We start from the raw sequence: 15,928 nt of genomic DNA on the forward strand, positions 1-15,928 counted from the left end.
CAGGGGTGCACCCAGGAAGCCCTCCATCCCTACCGGCCCAGGCCTGAGGGTCAGAGCCAGGTGGAGGGGTCTAGGCCTCGAGAGGGTCTTCAGGGAGAGCTGGGGGGACCAGAGGAGGACAGGCAGGTAGGAGGCTGTGCGGTGGTCACTCACCAGGGGCCTGGGATGGGAGGGAGATCTGGGGAGTCTCGGGGTGGGGGGTCTTGGGAAGCCAGGGGTGGGGAGGGGCTGGGCACATGGTGATAAGTTTGAGAAGTCTGGGACCTTCGGGGGTGATGGGAGGACCCTGGTTTGTCGCCCTAGAGAGTCACTGGAGGGAACATCCATCTCCAGTTCCCCTGGGAAGCGTCTGGTTACCCTCTACTATTTCACTCACTGCCTCACAACTCATATCGCAAACGCAGCAGGGCCGGTGGGCAGCTATGGACTGTCCTGAGTGCTGGGCCATCTTGCCTCGCTGCCCTCTCATGTCCAGATGTTCATGCTGGTTTAGAAGTGGCTGCCTCGGCCTGCAGCGTTCACAAGTTCCCCCACAGTCAGCACCACAATAGACCTGGCAACAAAGGCCCCACCCCGGCCCTGAGCTCTGGAGGGCAGCCCAGGCCCTCCCCCGGCTGTGCCATCATCATGGAGCCAAGAGTGCCCAGGGCCGAGGCAAAGTGCCAACTGGAGCCCAAGACCCCAAGACCAGTCTCTGGGTACCCAAGACCCAGGGTCTCCTACCCACGTCTGGGGCTATTTGGACCTCTGCCACAGACGGTCAGCTGTTCTAGGCGGCTAGGAAGGAGGGCCGTCCCCACGATCCACCCACTGCCCCTCCCTCGGCTCCCACCCTGCCCTGGCCCAGGGCCTACGCGTGCCCCTCCAGCGTGCCCCTCCCAGTGGACGGGGAGGCCCCACATGGCTGGCCTTGTCCTAAAGGGGGGTGTGTGGGTGGACCTTCTACCAGTTGTCCCTCTGCTGTTGTCAGCCCCTCCTGCCGTGGGGCTCTGGGCCTGCTGGGTGGGGTTCAGACCCCTCCCTGCCAACCCCACTGTGAAAACTGGGAGGCTGCCTGCTCCAGGAGGGCCAGAGGCAGGAGCCTGCCTCCCAGCGTCCCCGGAGAGGTCCACCACGACGGTCAGTGCAGCCCCCGCAGAGGTGGAGCAGTGCTGAAGGGTGGGACAAGGTGGTGCCCTAGGCTCGGAGCTCTCCGGACCAGCTCTTCTTTCCTCACCTGTGCTCAGAGCAGCGCCAGGATGGGCAGGGCGCCCTCCCACCTTGAAAGGTGGGGAAACCAAGGCACAGGCCTTGGTGACCTCGCCCAGTCCTCTCCAGCGCACTTTGCCACCGTATGGGAGCCCCGTGGCAGCGCCCACTAACTCCAGTGGGTTCACGTGGGGCTGTGGCAGCTGTCCGGGGACCTGCCAGCCCCAGTCATCTCCGAGCGCGTGTTTTTCAGAGGCTGGAGGACACCGTCCTGAGCCCCATGGCCAGCAGAGAAGACCGGGCGCTGACCGTGCATGGGGGAGGCTGGCGGGCCTCACCCATCCCCCTGCCTGCCCGCATCCGTGAGATTGTGGCTGGCAGCCTGGGCGAGGAGCCGCCCCAAGGTGAGGGGGGCCACCAGGGGGGCTGCAGAGCCGTCAGTCAGAGTCCAGCTTCAGGGAGCCAAGCCCCTCACTGTCCCCTGACGGGGCCGGCCCCTCCCGGCCCATCATCCTCCCCTGTGCTAGGACGAGAACCACACCTTCCCACGGCATCGTCCCCGGGGGTCAGAAGCCCATCCCCACGGCGCGCTCACCACTAGGCCACAGGGACCATGCCCACCTAGCCCTGTGTTGGTTTGTCACACATTTGTGCCCACCAGTCTTGATTTAATGTATGTTCATTTTTCATTAGATGATGAAATCCTAAAGGTTGACACTCAGGAAGCGTGAATTCTAAGCAGCCCCTCCCCCCAAGAGCTGTGCTCCCCCAGCCCCCGGGCCCCCTCGCGGTGCGCTCTCACTGTCTGTCACGGCTGCGTGCACGGCTGGGTCCCTGCACCGAGGCCACCCAGCCAGTAGGGCAGCCTGGCCCCAGAGTGTGCCCCGACCCCCTCGTGCGGGGGTCCCGAGACCCCTTTCTGAAATAAGGGGCTCTCCAGCCTCCTAGAGGAACTGGGGACCTCACTGCATGTGTTAAGGAGAAAGAAAGCCCACTGTGTGGTTAGAACAGCAACTTACTACTTGGGGGTGAGATCTGGTTACCCTGAGTCAGCAGTTCTCACTGCCTGACGGGGGTGTGGGATCCCCAGCGTCCAGGCCACCCCGCACACTCCACTCTAACTGGTTTGGGGCTCGCACTGGGCGTGGGTCTGTACCGGGCTGAAACGTGATGCCCACGACAGGAGAGGAAGGGAGGCCCGCCGCTGAGGTGCGGCCCCAGATCGGGGTCCCCGGGGTCAGCCCCGGCAGATCGGCAGACCGGCGGTGGGACAGGGAGCCGGGCTGGGGGCTGGCCTGGCCACAGGCTGACCTGCTGCTGCGCCTGCAGCGCTGCGGGAGCCGCCAGCCGCCTCGGCCCACGCGCAGGAGGAGCTGTCCCGGCTGGAGGAGCTGCTGGCCCAGGCGGGGGCCGAGCGGGATGAGCTGGCCGGCAGGTACCACGCAGTCAGCGAGCGGGTGAGCGTGCAGGGACGCGTGGCAGCCGGGCCCGGGGTGACCGGTGGATCCGTCAGCGCGTCTCAGGACGTGGAATGACAGTGGTCAGCCATGGCACGGCCGGACCCTGGGCGGTGGCTAGAGAAGCTGAGGCTGGAGGGGACCGGTGAGAGCGGGACAGGTGCCCGGGGCTCCCCGGCCCCGGGGTCCCCCAGGACTCCCCCCCAGCTTAAGCACTGACTTGTGCCCCACCTGCCAGAAGCCCTGGGGCGGCTGGGGCATTCCTGACCCCTGGCCCCGCCCCCGCCCCCACCCCCACCCCCGACGGCCGCGGGCAGATGGAGCCCCTGGGCCTCTGTCCTCAGTGCCCTGGGCAGCGCGGGGCCCTCCAGGGTGACTGGCTGCGGCAAGAGGCCATTTGCTCACGACCAGCGGGGCTGGGAGGGCCTCCTGGTGGACAGATGGGAAAACCGAGGCAGAAAGGTGACGAAACTTGCTAGGTCAGAGCCTCTGTCCCATGTCTGCCACTGTAAGACATGATGGCCTCTGAGGCAGGACTGGGCTGGGGTGCCCGGCCCACAGGGTGGCACACTGGGAGCCCCTGTGTCTTCAGAGTCCCCCTGGTCTACGTGGCAGGGCAGATGACTCCACTTTCCAGATGAGAAAACAGGCTCAGAGCTAGTCCGAGTTGTCCAGGGCCACACGGCCATTGCTGGGACTGAGACCTGACTCAGGTCTTTCTCCGGCATGACCAGTGACCAGTGCCGAACGCCCGAGGGCCCTGGGTCAGCCTCGTCTCCTCCAGGGTTCCGAGGGCTTCCTGGGATAGGCGGCGTCACCAGCCCCACAGAGGGAGGGGCTCCCTGCCCCCACCCCGAATTGTCACACCTGTTCTCATCACCAGCCCCACCCCCGGGCAGGACTGGGAAGGCCCTCCTCATCCCCGGCGGGCACGATGTCTCCCACCCACCCTGGGCCCTGCGCAGGCGGGGGCGGGGCGGGGATCTTCCTAGCACAGGGTGGGGAGATGTTGGGAACTAGAGGCCCTATGGGAATAGAAGCCGCAGAAATCCTGCCGCCGATTAGGAAACCTCGTGAGTCAGTGAGCTCACAGGCGTGTGCCCGCTCCGGCAGGCGGCTCAGCACCCCTTGTGAGGGCCATAGAGGGGCCCAGCCTCCCCAGGTTCCCCCAAGCAGATGGGCGGGGCGGATGGTGGTAGCAGGGGGCCGCGTGACTGTTCCGTGGGCGCCTCCATCCCGGCTAGACTCCCAGCCCCCGCGCAGGCCCCTCGGCTCGGCTGGACCCCCGGCCCCTCCTCTCCAATCCCACTGGTAGCTGCGGGGGCCACTCACCTCCCTGTACTCAGGCCCCATGTTGTGCCACAAGGGTGCCCTTCAGCTCTCCTGACATACCTGCCTCAGCCCCCCGCCAGCCGGCCTCCTCGGGTCGGGGCCCCCAGCACTGCCTTTTCCCCTCAGAGCCCCGGGTCCCCATCTGCTCAGGCTCCAGCAGGCTCAGGGGCCGCCTGGCCCAATTTGGGGGGCTCCCCTCCCTGCCAGGCCCACTTACTGGGGGTGTGGTACCCACCCACCCGCTGGATGAGGGGCTGGGAGCAGACGGAGGGTCGAGCACAGGCAGGAGGGCAGCTGCAGGGGCGGGACCCCAAGCTCACTCACTCCCATGGGGGTGACCCCAGGCCTGCTCTGCATCTCGGCCGTCCTATCCCTTATGTGGCCGGACCAGAGAGCCTGGCCCCCCACTCCGCCAGCCGTGGGCACATGGCACAGGACCATGGCACGGACGGCTGCCTGCCTGACCCGTCTTAGCAGACCCAGCTTGACCCCAGCTCGACCCCAGCCCTTATCCCAGCCTGGCCCCGCCCCAACTAGGGACCCAAGGGGAGCCCTCTCACCCGTCCCTGGGAGGGTTTTGTGCCAAAGCTGCCCAGCCCGCTGGGCTTGGAAATGTCCAGCCAAGTGGGTTAATGCCCCTCTCCAGCCGCAGGCCCAGCTGGAGGCCACCGAGGCTCGGCTGCGGAGGTCAGAGCAGAAGCACAGCGTCGACCTGGAGGAAGCCCTCGGCCGGCTAGAGGCTGCCGAGCAGAGGTGAGGCCAGGCAGGCAGGGCAGTGGGGCAGCAGGGAGCTCGGCCGTCACTGCAGACGCCACTGTGCTGCGGGGCTGTTGGCACCTCTTCCCAGGTGACTCCAGGGCGGAGCGGCACAGGGAGGGGCAGCGCGGGGAGGAGGAGCACGGAGAGCAGCAGGGGGAGGAGGAGCACGGGGAGGAGCAGCAGGGGGAGGGGAAGCAGGGGGAGGGGCAGCGTGGGGAGGAGGAGCACGGAGAGCAGCAGGGGGAGGGGCAGCAGGGGGAGGAGCAGCGCGGGGAGGAGGAGCACCCCCAGGGCCTCAGGTGAGAGTGCAGGTCCCACAGGTCATGGGGCCTCCCTGGCCCTCTGCTCCCTCGTGTGTCACCCCAGGCCCCCACCGCCTGCTGAGGCCGGGGCTCTGGCCTGAACTCCAGGAAGGCCGCCTGAGCTGCTCCTGGCCCTCGGCTGGCCTGGCCAATCCTGGGGGGCCCGAGGGTTCTCCCCTCAGTCCCGGTCCGCTTCACACTCCGGCCCTGACTCCCGGGCCCCTTTGGCTTCAAGCCGCTCTGATTTCATGATCGGGCTCACTTGTGCACCGTTGGTAAGTGTGTGTCATACCCCAGCCCCCCCCGGAGGTAGCCCCAAGCCCCGGGACACGGCCCCGGAAGGGAAGGGCATCTCTCCACGTTCCCTGCAGGGCGGCCAGCGGGAGGGATGAGCCTCGACTCCACGGCTGGCTCTGTCTCCAGACCTGGGGAAGGTTAAGCCATTTGTGCAAGACTTCCCGGCCTTGGTTCATCCTCAGGGACTCTGGATAAGGAAGAAAAGTGCTGAGAAGCATTTTGAAAACCAGTTTTGGAGAAGGGGGGTGGAGGGTGTTGGTAAATAAGCCAAGAGGAGGCTGATGCCCACAGAGCAGACAGGAGCAGAGGAAGTCCCTGTGGCCGCGCGGCTAGCCGGGAGGTACGGGCTCCAGAGGTTTTGGGGTCCCCGACTGAAGCCACATGCAGACCCCTGGGTGGAGAGAGACCCCCATGGTCCCGGAGGGGCCGCCCCCTCCACGGGACAGGCTTGACTCCCTCTGCCCCAGCCCTGCGCGGCAGGGTACCTTCCCAGCCCTGGTACCCTCGGCCAGGCTCCCAAGCCCTAACCCTCGTGCTGGTCTCGGGGTCACCCCCACACCCTGGAGTTAGGAGCCAGCCACAGGTGTGTGGCAGAGCCGGGGGAGCCCGGAGGGGGGTAAGGTGGGGAGAGCAAAGCAAGTCAGGGCGGGAGGGGGCGTGCCGGGGCGGCACCCAGAGGCCGGCCCCCATTTGAGGACCGCTGCAGGTGTCCAGTGCCTCTTAGGGGCAGTCTGGGCGCTGCACAGTCGAGCTGAGGTCGTCTGGGCCCAGGAGGTTCGGGGCCCGGCTGTCTGAGCACGTCTGGAGGGAGAGGCCACCCGCCCACGGCCACGCCGCTCCGTCCCTGCCCGTACAGGAGCACCGGCCTCTCCCAGGTGAACGCCCTCCTGCGGGAGCAGCTAGGACACATGAAGAAGGCCAACGACACACTGGTCGAGGAGCTGGCGGGTTCGACGCGCAGTGTGCTCCGCCTGCGGGCTGAGCTGGAGCTGCGGGAGAGGCAGCGCTGGACCCAGAGAGAGGTGCTCCCCGGCTCTCGCCCGTGGGCAGGGGCACGCCTGGTCTGGTGCCCGTGGCCGGGGTCGGGGTGGGGGGCAGGAACAGGGAAACGGCGAGCTGGCTTCTGCTATGGCCCCTCCTGGGGGCAAGGCCCCTGGCCTCCCGCCACACCATGTCCCCCACTCGGCTTGGCCACATTAGTCTGCAGGGTGGGGGACACTGCGTGGGAAGACCCCCGCTTTGAGAGAAGGACGCCTGGCTGGGCTTGGAAAGTAGAGTGAGGGCCGAGCCCTGGCTCTGGTGTGGCCGAGCTGCTCTAGAGAGAAGAGTCTCCACAGGCCCAACTCGGGGTCAGACTCCGGAGCCTGGGCCGCACCACAGCCCCCTACTCCCTGGCCAACCCAGCAGGGCCCACGCAGCCTCTTCTGAAACCCGCAGCCCTGGGGCACGGGGTCAGGGCACGGGGCTCCAGGCCTCAGCCTTGCTGGGGGGAGATACTGTGTTGACCATCCTGGGCTGGTCACTGGGGCAGGACGTCCAGCTTGAGGTAGGGGACATATTTGAGATGGGTCACCCCACACCTCTGCCTGTTCACATCCCCGCTGGGCTTGCAGCCTCTGCTCCGATCGTCCCTGGATGTCCCCATGGACCTCCCAGCGTCTGCCGCGGGCCCCATGGGCAGGATTTCTCCCCAGACGTGGCAGGAGCAGAGGCCGAGCTGGTCGCTAGGTGCCTGGGCCTCAGGCTGACCCTGCACAGGTGTCCCTCGGACAAGTGCATCTCAGAGGGGCCGTCTCGGCACTTCCCACACGGATCGGGCGGGGTGAGAGGCCCAACCCCACTGTGTGGACAGAGCTCCTCCTGCTGGACAGCTGTTCCGGTCAGAAGCCTAGCGGCCCCTCCTGCTGCAGCCACCCCTGCACAGGGACAGGACGCCAAGAGGGAATATGCGTTTGTCATCACAGGGTGGTCGTCGATGGCCGGGCTCCCACGTGGGGTTGGGGAGACGTGGGAGACACATCACGCCCCCACCTTGGCCACTAGGGAAACAAATGCCCTGGAGATGGGCCTCGGGTCCAGTTTGGCACTGGTTTATCGAGGGTCTTTATTCCCCCTTGGCCGCTGGCCGGCGGCTCTTCCGTCCTCTGTCTGCTGGCCCGCCACGGAGGGCGTCGTCCTCTTGCCGTGGCCGCTGTGAGCTGCCGCTCTCGACTGCATCCTGCCAGCTTCCTGCCAGCTTCCCGCCGCAGACGCGCAGGTTTCTTTGTGTTTATCCTGCTGAGGACTCGTCAGGATGCCGCGCTTCCCTTGTCCTTGGCAAGCAGCCGTCACCTCCTTCAGTGTCACCCACGTCCCGCTCTCCCCTGTCCTCTCCCGCCCCGTGGACCTTACCCATCCCCGTGTTCCCTCCCACGCTTCTTAACCTCCCAGACTTTCCTTCCTTCTACCCCCCTGGTCTATGTGGTAGATAATTTTTTCGAATCTACCCTCCTGGTCATCAGTTTTCTCTTCTGGTGTCCAACCGCCCTTAAACCTGCCTGTTAGGCTCGAATTCTAAACGTTGTGTTTCTCATCTTTAGAAATTCTGATGCTTATTCTGTATATTTTCCAGCTATCTTACTCTTAACTGGTATTTTCAAGCCTCCTGTGTGTTCATTGACGATATTAGGAAGCAGTTATTTTGTAGTCTGCGTCTGACGTTCTAATGTCTGAACTTCTTCAAGGTGTGAGTCTATTGTTTCTGCTAGGTCTTGGTCATGGTGCTGTGTTTCCTTGTGTCTTTGGTGGTTTTTTTTAAAAAAATTTTATCTAAGAGCTGCGTGTTATCCTTGGGACTCAAAATTCTTTGAAACCTGGAATGAATGTGGTATGCTCCAGAAAGGACTGTCATTTGCTTAGGACAGGTTCTTAGGGGCTCTGACAACCTTTGGGCCACATTGAAGTAAATTTTCAGCTTTATAATTTTTTTTAAACTACCCAGGTTTTGTGAATCCAGGCTGAAAACTGCACCAAGGCTAACTTGTGGTTCCAAAACCACAGGGAGATTTTTTCCTTACTGTCTTGGCCCCTCCAGGCCACTGTAGCAGAAATACCCCAGCCTGGGGGCTTGTCCGCAGACAGTTACTTCTCACAGCTCTGGAGCCTAGAAGTCCCAGATCAAAGCGCCAGGCCCTTCGGCTGGTGAAGAGCGCTTCCTGGTCACAGAACGATACCTCCTGGCTGTAGGCTCACATGGCAGAAGGGACTGGACCCTCGTGGGGCCTCTTTTATAAGGACACTAACACCAGTCCTGAAGGTGGAACTGGAAAGCCCCACCTCCAAATACCATCACGTTGGGGATTAGGTTTCAACATGTGAATTGTGGGGGACACTGCACCTCTTTACAGCGCCCTGCAGGCAGGTGTGTGTGTGCACGTGTGTGTGTGTGTGTGAGCTTGTTCACCGTCCACGGCACCTCGTTATAGCACCCTGCAAGCAGCCGTGTACGTGCGCGTTTGCGTGCTGATTCGCCCACCTCTAGCGCACCTTACTTGGAGTGCAGCTTGGGGGACCACTCCACATGTGAGCAGACGCCCCCTTGGGTGGACCTTAAGCTCTCCTCTCTGTCCCCAGAGCCCCTGTGGTCAAGGAAGCGTATTCAAGTTACTGTCTGGCAAGTCCCCCTCGAGCCCCTGAGTTTACTGGTTCCTGGCTTGCGTGTCCCTTACCATACCGGCCGCCCAGCCTTGCATTCAAGAAGTTGTAAAGTGTGGAATCTCAAGTATTCCACTGTCTCAGTGGGCAGGAGGGACAGGAGTCCGCTTTTCGTGTCAGCAGGAGGGATGTCTAATCCCTGCTCTTTGATGGTCACAGTCGGGGGGTGGGGTGCAAGTATACACAAGGCTCTGGCACCAGGCGCAAAGGGCGTTCCCTACACAAGGTACACAGCAGGGTGTTTCTGGGCTCGATGGGGGGCACCTCAGATGGGGGCTAAGGGGAGGGCGATCGGCAAAGGCTTCATGAAGTAGCAGGTGAGCGTGTGGGTCCTGGGCTGGAGGACCGGCAGGATGTGAAAGTGCTTTGTTTGAAGCAACATTGAAAAGCCTCGGGCGGGGCTGTAACAGGCAGGAGGGGCCCTGGGAGCCCTGGAAAGCACTGGGCGTGGTGGTGAGCCCCCCGGGGGTCCCTGGAGGTCAGTGTTCAGGACACAGCCCAGTGCAGGGGCTGGGAAGGTGGTGGGGGGACTCAGGACCTCCTGGGCTTCGGCTTAGTTCCCTGCGAGGCTGGCGCCGCTGACCGCACGTGACCCCATCCCACTCCTGCCCCCAACTCTCCACCCCGTCCCCTCCCCGTTCACAGCCCAGCGGTGGGCTCTCGCTGCACCTTACAACCTTGTTCACTCCGCCTGTTCTCAGGGTGGCTCCCCCACCCCTACCACTGCATGGGCTCCTACTGGCAGAGGCTTCTGCCTCCCTGCCACCTTGAAGGGCCAGGCCCCACTCCCGACGTCCTAGGGGCCCTCCGAGAGTAAGCACTGCTCTCTAGGTCCTCGAGAAGGCAAGGCCTTTTTCCTTGTGTCGTGCTCCCAACCCCCCAGCTGGAGGGCAGGAGCTGAGTGCCGCCCACAGCCCCATCAGGGAAACCAGGCTGAGTGGGGCCTGGTTCTGGACCTGGGAGTGGTCACCTCCCCAGGTCCTTTAGGGAGGGGAGCAAAGCACTGCCTCCCGGGGACGGGGGCGAGTTGCATTGCTCAGGAAGGTAAGCCAGTGGGGTAGGTGCCACATGCGGGAGGGTAGTGATGAGGGTCTGCACTCCGCCCGCCTGGAGCCGGAGGACCAGACTGTGGGGCGGGTGAATGGGGCCGCAGGGCTCCCCTCACCCCTCAGCGCCTGGCCTCCGCCTGCAGTGGACGCAAGCCTCTTGCTTTCAGACCCAGCGTACTCGCACGGTGGGACACCAGGATGTCCTCCTCCTGCAGAGACAGGTCACAGCCCTCCGTGGACACCTGGCTGAGCTGCGTGCAGCCACCGAGAGGTGCGTGCCAGCCACCCTGCCCACCCAGAGCCAGGCGTGGGCTCCATCAGGGTCGGGGAGAAGGGCACCTGATGCCCAGGCATCGGGCCCACCACACTCCTCCCACGGGTGGCCCGATGGGAGTGGTGGAGACAGCAGCAGAGGTGGGCAGTGGAGAAGATGGACGGTGGACAGAGTGAGGCAGGCAAGGGTGCAGGGGAGAGAAGAGAGGCAGGCTAGGGAGATGCAGCGTCAGGGGCCGGATCCACCCGCAGGGACTCTAGCTTCCCCCCCCGCCCCCGGCCCTTGCCGAGAACCTCCAACGGTCCACCCTGGGCCCCTGAGGCTCAGAGGGCGGAAGTGCTGCTCAAGGTGGACAGCCTGTCCTGGCCGGCCTGGCCCATCCCCCGCTCACCCCTGCCCCTCCGAGACACCACCCGGCGGGGCCTCCCCTGAGGACGGCACGGGAGGGGTCTGCCGCAGGCCTGTCACCAGACCCTCCCTCTGCCACCCAGAGTGGAGCCTCCAGGCCGAGCCACAGGCGGCCCCGAGGCTCAGTGGAGTGCCGCCCTTGTCTCCCAGGGGCCTCGCTGACATGCGAGCGGACGTGGCCAGGACGGCCCAGCGCCTGCACACGGCCTGCCTGAACCTCGGCTCCAACCTGCGGCTGACGGCCAGCCACACAGCCAGCGGCCTGGAGCCGCAGCTGCAGGACAATGTGCGGGGTCGCTGGGACGCCGAGAAGGTGGCACTCCAGGCCAGGTGGGTGCAGGAGGTCAGGGGTGGGGGCGGGGGCGGGTCGCCGCGCCCACCCATCTGCCCAGCGGCCGCGGGTCTGGGACTTCATTCACGTGCAGTTGTAACTCCTGATTTCACCCCACACCCTGACACCGGGCACTTGCCCTGAGGCCGCCCACGGCTCATAATCGCCACCTCGTGGCAAAGGCAGGCGAGCCCAGACCTCCTTACCCACCATCCCCTGGAGGCAGAGCTAGTGCCCTGCGACTGGGCGCGTCTCTGTGAACACTGCCCTGGGTGTACTCGGACCGTTTCCCTATGGCTGCTTCCAGAAGTGGAATTTTCAGGCCTAAAAGGTCTATCCTTTCAGGGGTGGGCGCCTGTTTTGAGGGCCCCCAGAGGGGCCGGGGTCCACCCCCGGTTATCGTGGGAGGTTCTGGACACGGAACTCACGTGTGGCGCTCGAAGGTCTCGTGAGGACAGCTTCTGCAGGAAACAGGAGGCAGCTCCTAACGCTGCCACGGGCCTCTGTTCCACGGGACCTGGGGCTCACGTGGTCACAAACGCCCTCGGGGTCAGCGAGTCCAACACACCGGAGCCGGCCCCGGAGGAGAGCCACGGCGGGCCCGGGGGTACGGGCGGTCCAGCACAGCCCGAGGGTTCAGCGCCCGGGACCTGAGCCGAGGGCTCTGGGCCCACAGGAAGGGAGGCCCGGTCACTCGGGGGCAGCCAGGGGTCTTTGAGAAGAAGGCGGTCCCGGGAAGGAAAGACAATAACACCATTAGACTTACGGTGGCAGAGGAGCTCCAGGCAGAGGGACCAGCCGGGACAAAAGCCCAGAGGTGAGCACGGCACCTGCTACACCCCAAAGACAGAGCAGGGCCTTGGGAAGCCACGCTGTGGGGCTAGAGAGCTGAGTCAGGGTCGGAGCGGGGACCTTGAGTGCTGCACTCGGGCTCTGCGCTCTACCCTGAGACAGCGGGAGCCACTGCAGGTTCTAGAGCAGAAGAGAGGTGTCTGACTGGAGCGGGACTAAGGTCCACGCAGGCAGAGGCGGCCGAAGCCAGCAGGCAGGCCGCACCCCAGGAGGTGGCCGACGGGGCCGGGGGGTTCCAGGGCCCGCCGGTGTCCCGGCCTCTGTTCTCTGCACTGACGACCCCACCCCGACTTCTCTCCAGACTCTGGGAGCAGACGTTGCTGGTGAGGAAGCTCACAGAGCAGAACGCGGACAAGGAGGAAACCATCTCCTCCCTCAGAACGGAGGTTCAGGAACAGGTGCGTGGCACTGGGAGAGGGGCGGCTTGCGGTGGGGGAATCCGGACCCCGCTGAGCAGCCTCCCCCCGCCAGCAGGAGTCCCATCGCAGTGGAGGCCGGGGGGCCCCGGGAGACTTGAGGGCTGAGGCGGAATCCCTGCAGCTCACCTTGGACAGCATCACAAAGGTGCGGGCCCGTCCCGGGTCCTTCCCGCGTGGAGCAGCGGAGGGGCTGCAGGGTCCTGGTGCTTCAAGCAGGCCCGGGAGATGCTCTGGAAGGACCCGTCTGACCTCAGCCCTGCGCTCTCTCCCCTCCCCCACTTCCTCCCTGCACCCTGAAGGTGGCGCAGGCAGACGTGGGGTGTCCGGAGCCAGCCTGGAGCGGCAGCACCGAAGGCCAGGAGGCGCAGGGCCAACCAAGGAGCCCCCCACGGGCCGCGTTCCCCCCACGGGGCTGCTCCCCGGCCGCCCTGGGCCCTGCGCTGTGGGCTGTGCAGGTCATTGAGAGGCGGTGGCAGCGGGAGCAGGTGGGCGGCCACAGAGGCAACGCTGTGCCCCGTCCCCACCGGAGCAAAGCCACAAAGCCCACCAGGCGCCTGCCCCTGAACCCCACACCCCGGGCAGGGTCTCCGGTCTGAAGTGCATCCTTTCTCGGGCAGGCGGGAGCCCCGCTGGCTTCTGTGGTCGAAGGCCTGGCCAGGCCACGGGGCTCACGCCACGCTCCCACTCGCGGGCAGGAGCTGCGCCGGCGGCTGGAGTCCTCCGAGGCAGCGGCCGCCGGGCTCCACAAGCAGCTGTCCGAGAGCCAGCGGGAGCTGCGGGCCTCGCGGAGGCTCCTGCAGGAGCTGAGGCAGGAGCAGGCCCGGGAGCGCCAGGACCTCCTGGGCAAGCTGGGGGCGCAGCGCTGCCGGGAGTCCAGCGAGCTCCGGGGAAGGTGAGGCTGGCGGGCTGGGCTCACCTTCTCCACGATGCCCCCCGCAGGAGAAGTGAGGGCCATCTCCCGGACAGGAAGTACTCCTGGCCCGAAGGCTGCCTCCTCGCCCCTTCACCCCCCAGCCCCTGCCTGCACTGAGCCCAGCCCCTCTTCCCTCGTCTGGGCCCGTCTGGGCTGTGTCTCCCCAGGACTCACCCTCCCAAAGCCCAGGCTGAGCACATGCCTGCCCCTTGGCCTGCATCCCAGGCTCCCGGCTGCCCGGCCCATTTCCACACTCCCCTCCTGGGAGCAGGCTGTGCTCTCTCCCACCTCCCCGCTGACAGCCAGGACTCCTCCGGGGGTCTTACCCAGCCTTCACAGGTGGTCCATAAAACCCCAACTCCCGCCCCATCCACTGGGGTGGCCCCGCGTGCCCTCCTGGCGTGTCCTGCGGATCTGCTGTTCTGTGGTGCAGTCGGCCATGAGGCTGTCTGGATTCTTCTGTGCACGTCTTACTGCCCTGGGGCCGGTGGGGGTGAAGACCTGGAACGAGAATTCCCCAGGATTTATAATCCTGAGTGAGAGGCTCAGTGGGCCTTCCCAAATCCACACACTGCCCGAGCCGGGAGATGGGGCGGGGAGTGGGCTGGCGGCCCAGGAAGGCTTCCTGCAGGAAGGAGCGACGCAGGGGCAGACAGGACCACCTCCTGTGCTTCCCCTCGCTCACCCCGGGGGGTTGGGACTGCAGGTCCCTCGGGGCCGCCCCTTCTCCGGGTGTCCTGACAGCGCACTCGGTTCTGAGACAGGAGGTCCAAAGAAAAAATTCATCCCGGTCCCGCTCTGGAGAAACGCACGGGAGATGGGAGCAGGCGGGTTCAGCCTGGCACAGGGGTCCGGGAGCAGAGGAGCCAGCGGGGGCCCCCAGGGGGCGGGAATAGCTTTGCCAGGGGGAGACAGGAGCAGGAGTGGGGTGCAGAGCAAGGCAGGCGGGGCCCCCTCACCACGCCAAGGAGCAGAGGTCACGGGGGGCCGCGGGGGCGCCACCCTCACAGCCGTGGCTTTGGCAGGGCTGGTCTGGCCACAGCGTCCTGGGGCGGGGGCAGCGGGGCAGGCTGGAGTGGCCCCTCAGCACCGGGGAAGGAGGGGCTGAATCCCAGAGACATTTGGGAAATGGGGCCTCAGGCCTCGGTGCTTCAGAGCACGGCCGGGGGAGAGCTGCTGAGACTGCAACTCTGTCTGGCGGGTGACCGGCAGAGGGGACCTGGCCGGGGCGGAGGGGGCGGTCAGCAGCGAGTACAGCTTTGACAAGGCTCGGCCGTCAGGGGAGGTCAGCAGCGCAAGCAGACCTGGAACTGTGGGGTTCCCGTCGGGCAGGCGCCCCTCCTCCCTGCTGGGTTCTGCAGGTGCGGAGGCCGAGGGCAGGGACACCCCGGGCGCAAGGCCCTCCAGGGCTTTAGGGACCCCCACAGGGCCACCAGGAGACAGGCAAGCCCGCAGGTGGCCGCCCCAGGGGACAGGGCAGCCAGGGGCCGAGCCGCTGGGTCTTCTCGTCCCTCCCCACTTGTCCCGGAGCCCCGGCCCCGAGTGGCCTGTACGGCCCCCCGCGCCCCGTCTACCCTCCCGGTACTCGGCCGAGGCTCGAATGCGCCCAGAGAGGGTCCCTGGGCTCCCCTCCCCGCTGCACGCCCAGGACCCCAAGGCTTCTCCTCCCCTGCTCCCAGAGAGGAGGCAGCTCTGGAGGGGGTGTGGAGGAGCTGAGGGGACGGCGGATGTTTCCGACGAGGAGCGGCAGAGTCTGGAGGCCAGGCGCGCGGGGCTGCAGAGAAGCCTCCTGCGGGGGGCGGGGCAGAAGGCGGAGCTGGTGAAGCAGGGCCTGCAGGGCCGGAGGGAGCTGGAGGGCAGGGGCGCCGCGCCCTCACCAGCGGGCTGTCCCGTCCCCTCGGGGCCCCGGCGTCCTCGTTGCTGATGCGACCTCTTCCGCACCAGCCTCGTCTCAGGGGTCGGGGTGCCTAACGAGACAGCAGGCCCCGCCCACGGCGGCCGGCCCCCACCGCCACCCAGACACCCACCCCAAGTCCGGCCCAGCGCCACCCCCGGGGCAAATCCACCACCCTGGGCCCAGCCGAGAGGGGTGCCCCGGCGTGTGTGCCGCGCTGCTCACTCAGGCGTGTGGGCCAGGCCTCGCTGACAGTGCCACCCCCAGTCAGAAAAGGCCCAGCGGTTCCTGGCCTGCAGGGCGAGCCGCGCTCCTCTGGGGCCCCTGGGCTTGGAGGGAGCTGCCCCGCCTGCCGGGCCCCCATCTCGCCCTGAGGTGACCTAGCGCCCTCTGCCCTCTGGTTTCCGGGTCTCAGTCAAGGGCGCCTGGAGCAGCTGGAGGAGAAGGTCTCCGGGCTCAGGAAGGAGCTGGTGTCGGCCCAGGAGGTGCTGGACACAGTGCGCCTGCAGAGGGACGTCCTGGAGAGTGAGGGGGAGGTTCTGCGCAGGGCCCTGGCCCAGGTACGACTTCCACTCCTCTCTCCCTGCTTCCTGGGCCCTCAGGCCATTCCCAGAGCCCCCAAACTCAGCGGTGGCCTCCTGGGTCCCTGGCCAGTGGGCACCAGCCCACCTTCCCTGAGCACTGGGCACACCTTCTCTCAGGGTGCCCCCTCCCTCGGTCACCCTGTCACCTCTCCTGGCTGCAGCCTTGTACCCAGGGA

General features: G+C 66.0%; 1 protein-coding gene across 1 annotated transcript in view; it reads left to right on the top strand.

Annotated features, from left to right (window-relative positions):
• CROCC2 (ciliary rootlet coiled-coil, rootletin family member 2) overlaps positions 1-15,928 on the top strand; it is an 80,944-nt gene that overhangs the window by 17,609 nt on the left and 47,407 nt on the right. Inside the window, 14 exon segments of the mRNA XM_065880199.1 lie at positions 1,442-1,592; positions 2,518-2,645; positions 4,624-4,730; positions 6,192-6,357; positions 10,245-10,348; positions 10,910-11,089; positions 12,244-12,340; positions 12,417-12,506; positions 12,661-12,846; positions 13,057-13,253; positions 14,487-14,635; positions 14,923-14,986; positions 14,988-15,130; positions 15,580-15,728. Of these exon segments, the coding sequence (XP_065736271.1) occupies positions 1,442-1,592; positions 2,518-2,645; positions 4,624-4,730; positions 6,192-6,357; positions 10,245-10,348; positions 10,910-11,089; positions 12,244-12,340; positions 12,417-12,506; positions 12,661-12,846; positions 13,057-13,253; positions 14,487-14,635; positions 14,923-14,986; positions 14,988-15,130; positions 15,580-15,728 (1,911 nt within the window).

This window comes from Phocoena phocoena, chromosome 7 (assembly GCF_963924675.1).
Source record: "Phocoena phocoena chromosome 7, mPhoPho1.1, whole genome shotgun sequence".
NCBI lineage: Eukaryota > Metazoa > Chordata > Mammalia > Artiodactyla > Phocoenidae > Phocoena > Phocoena phocoena.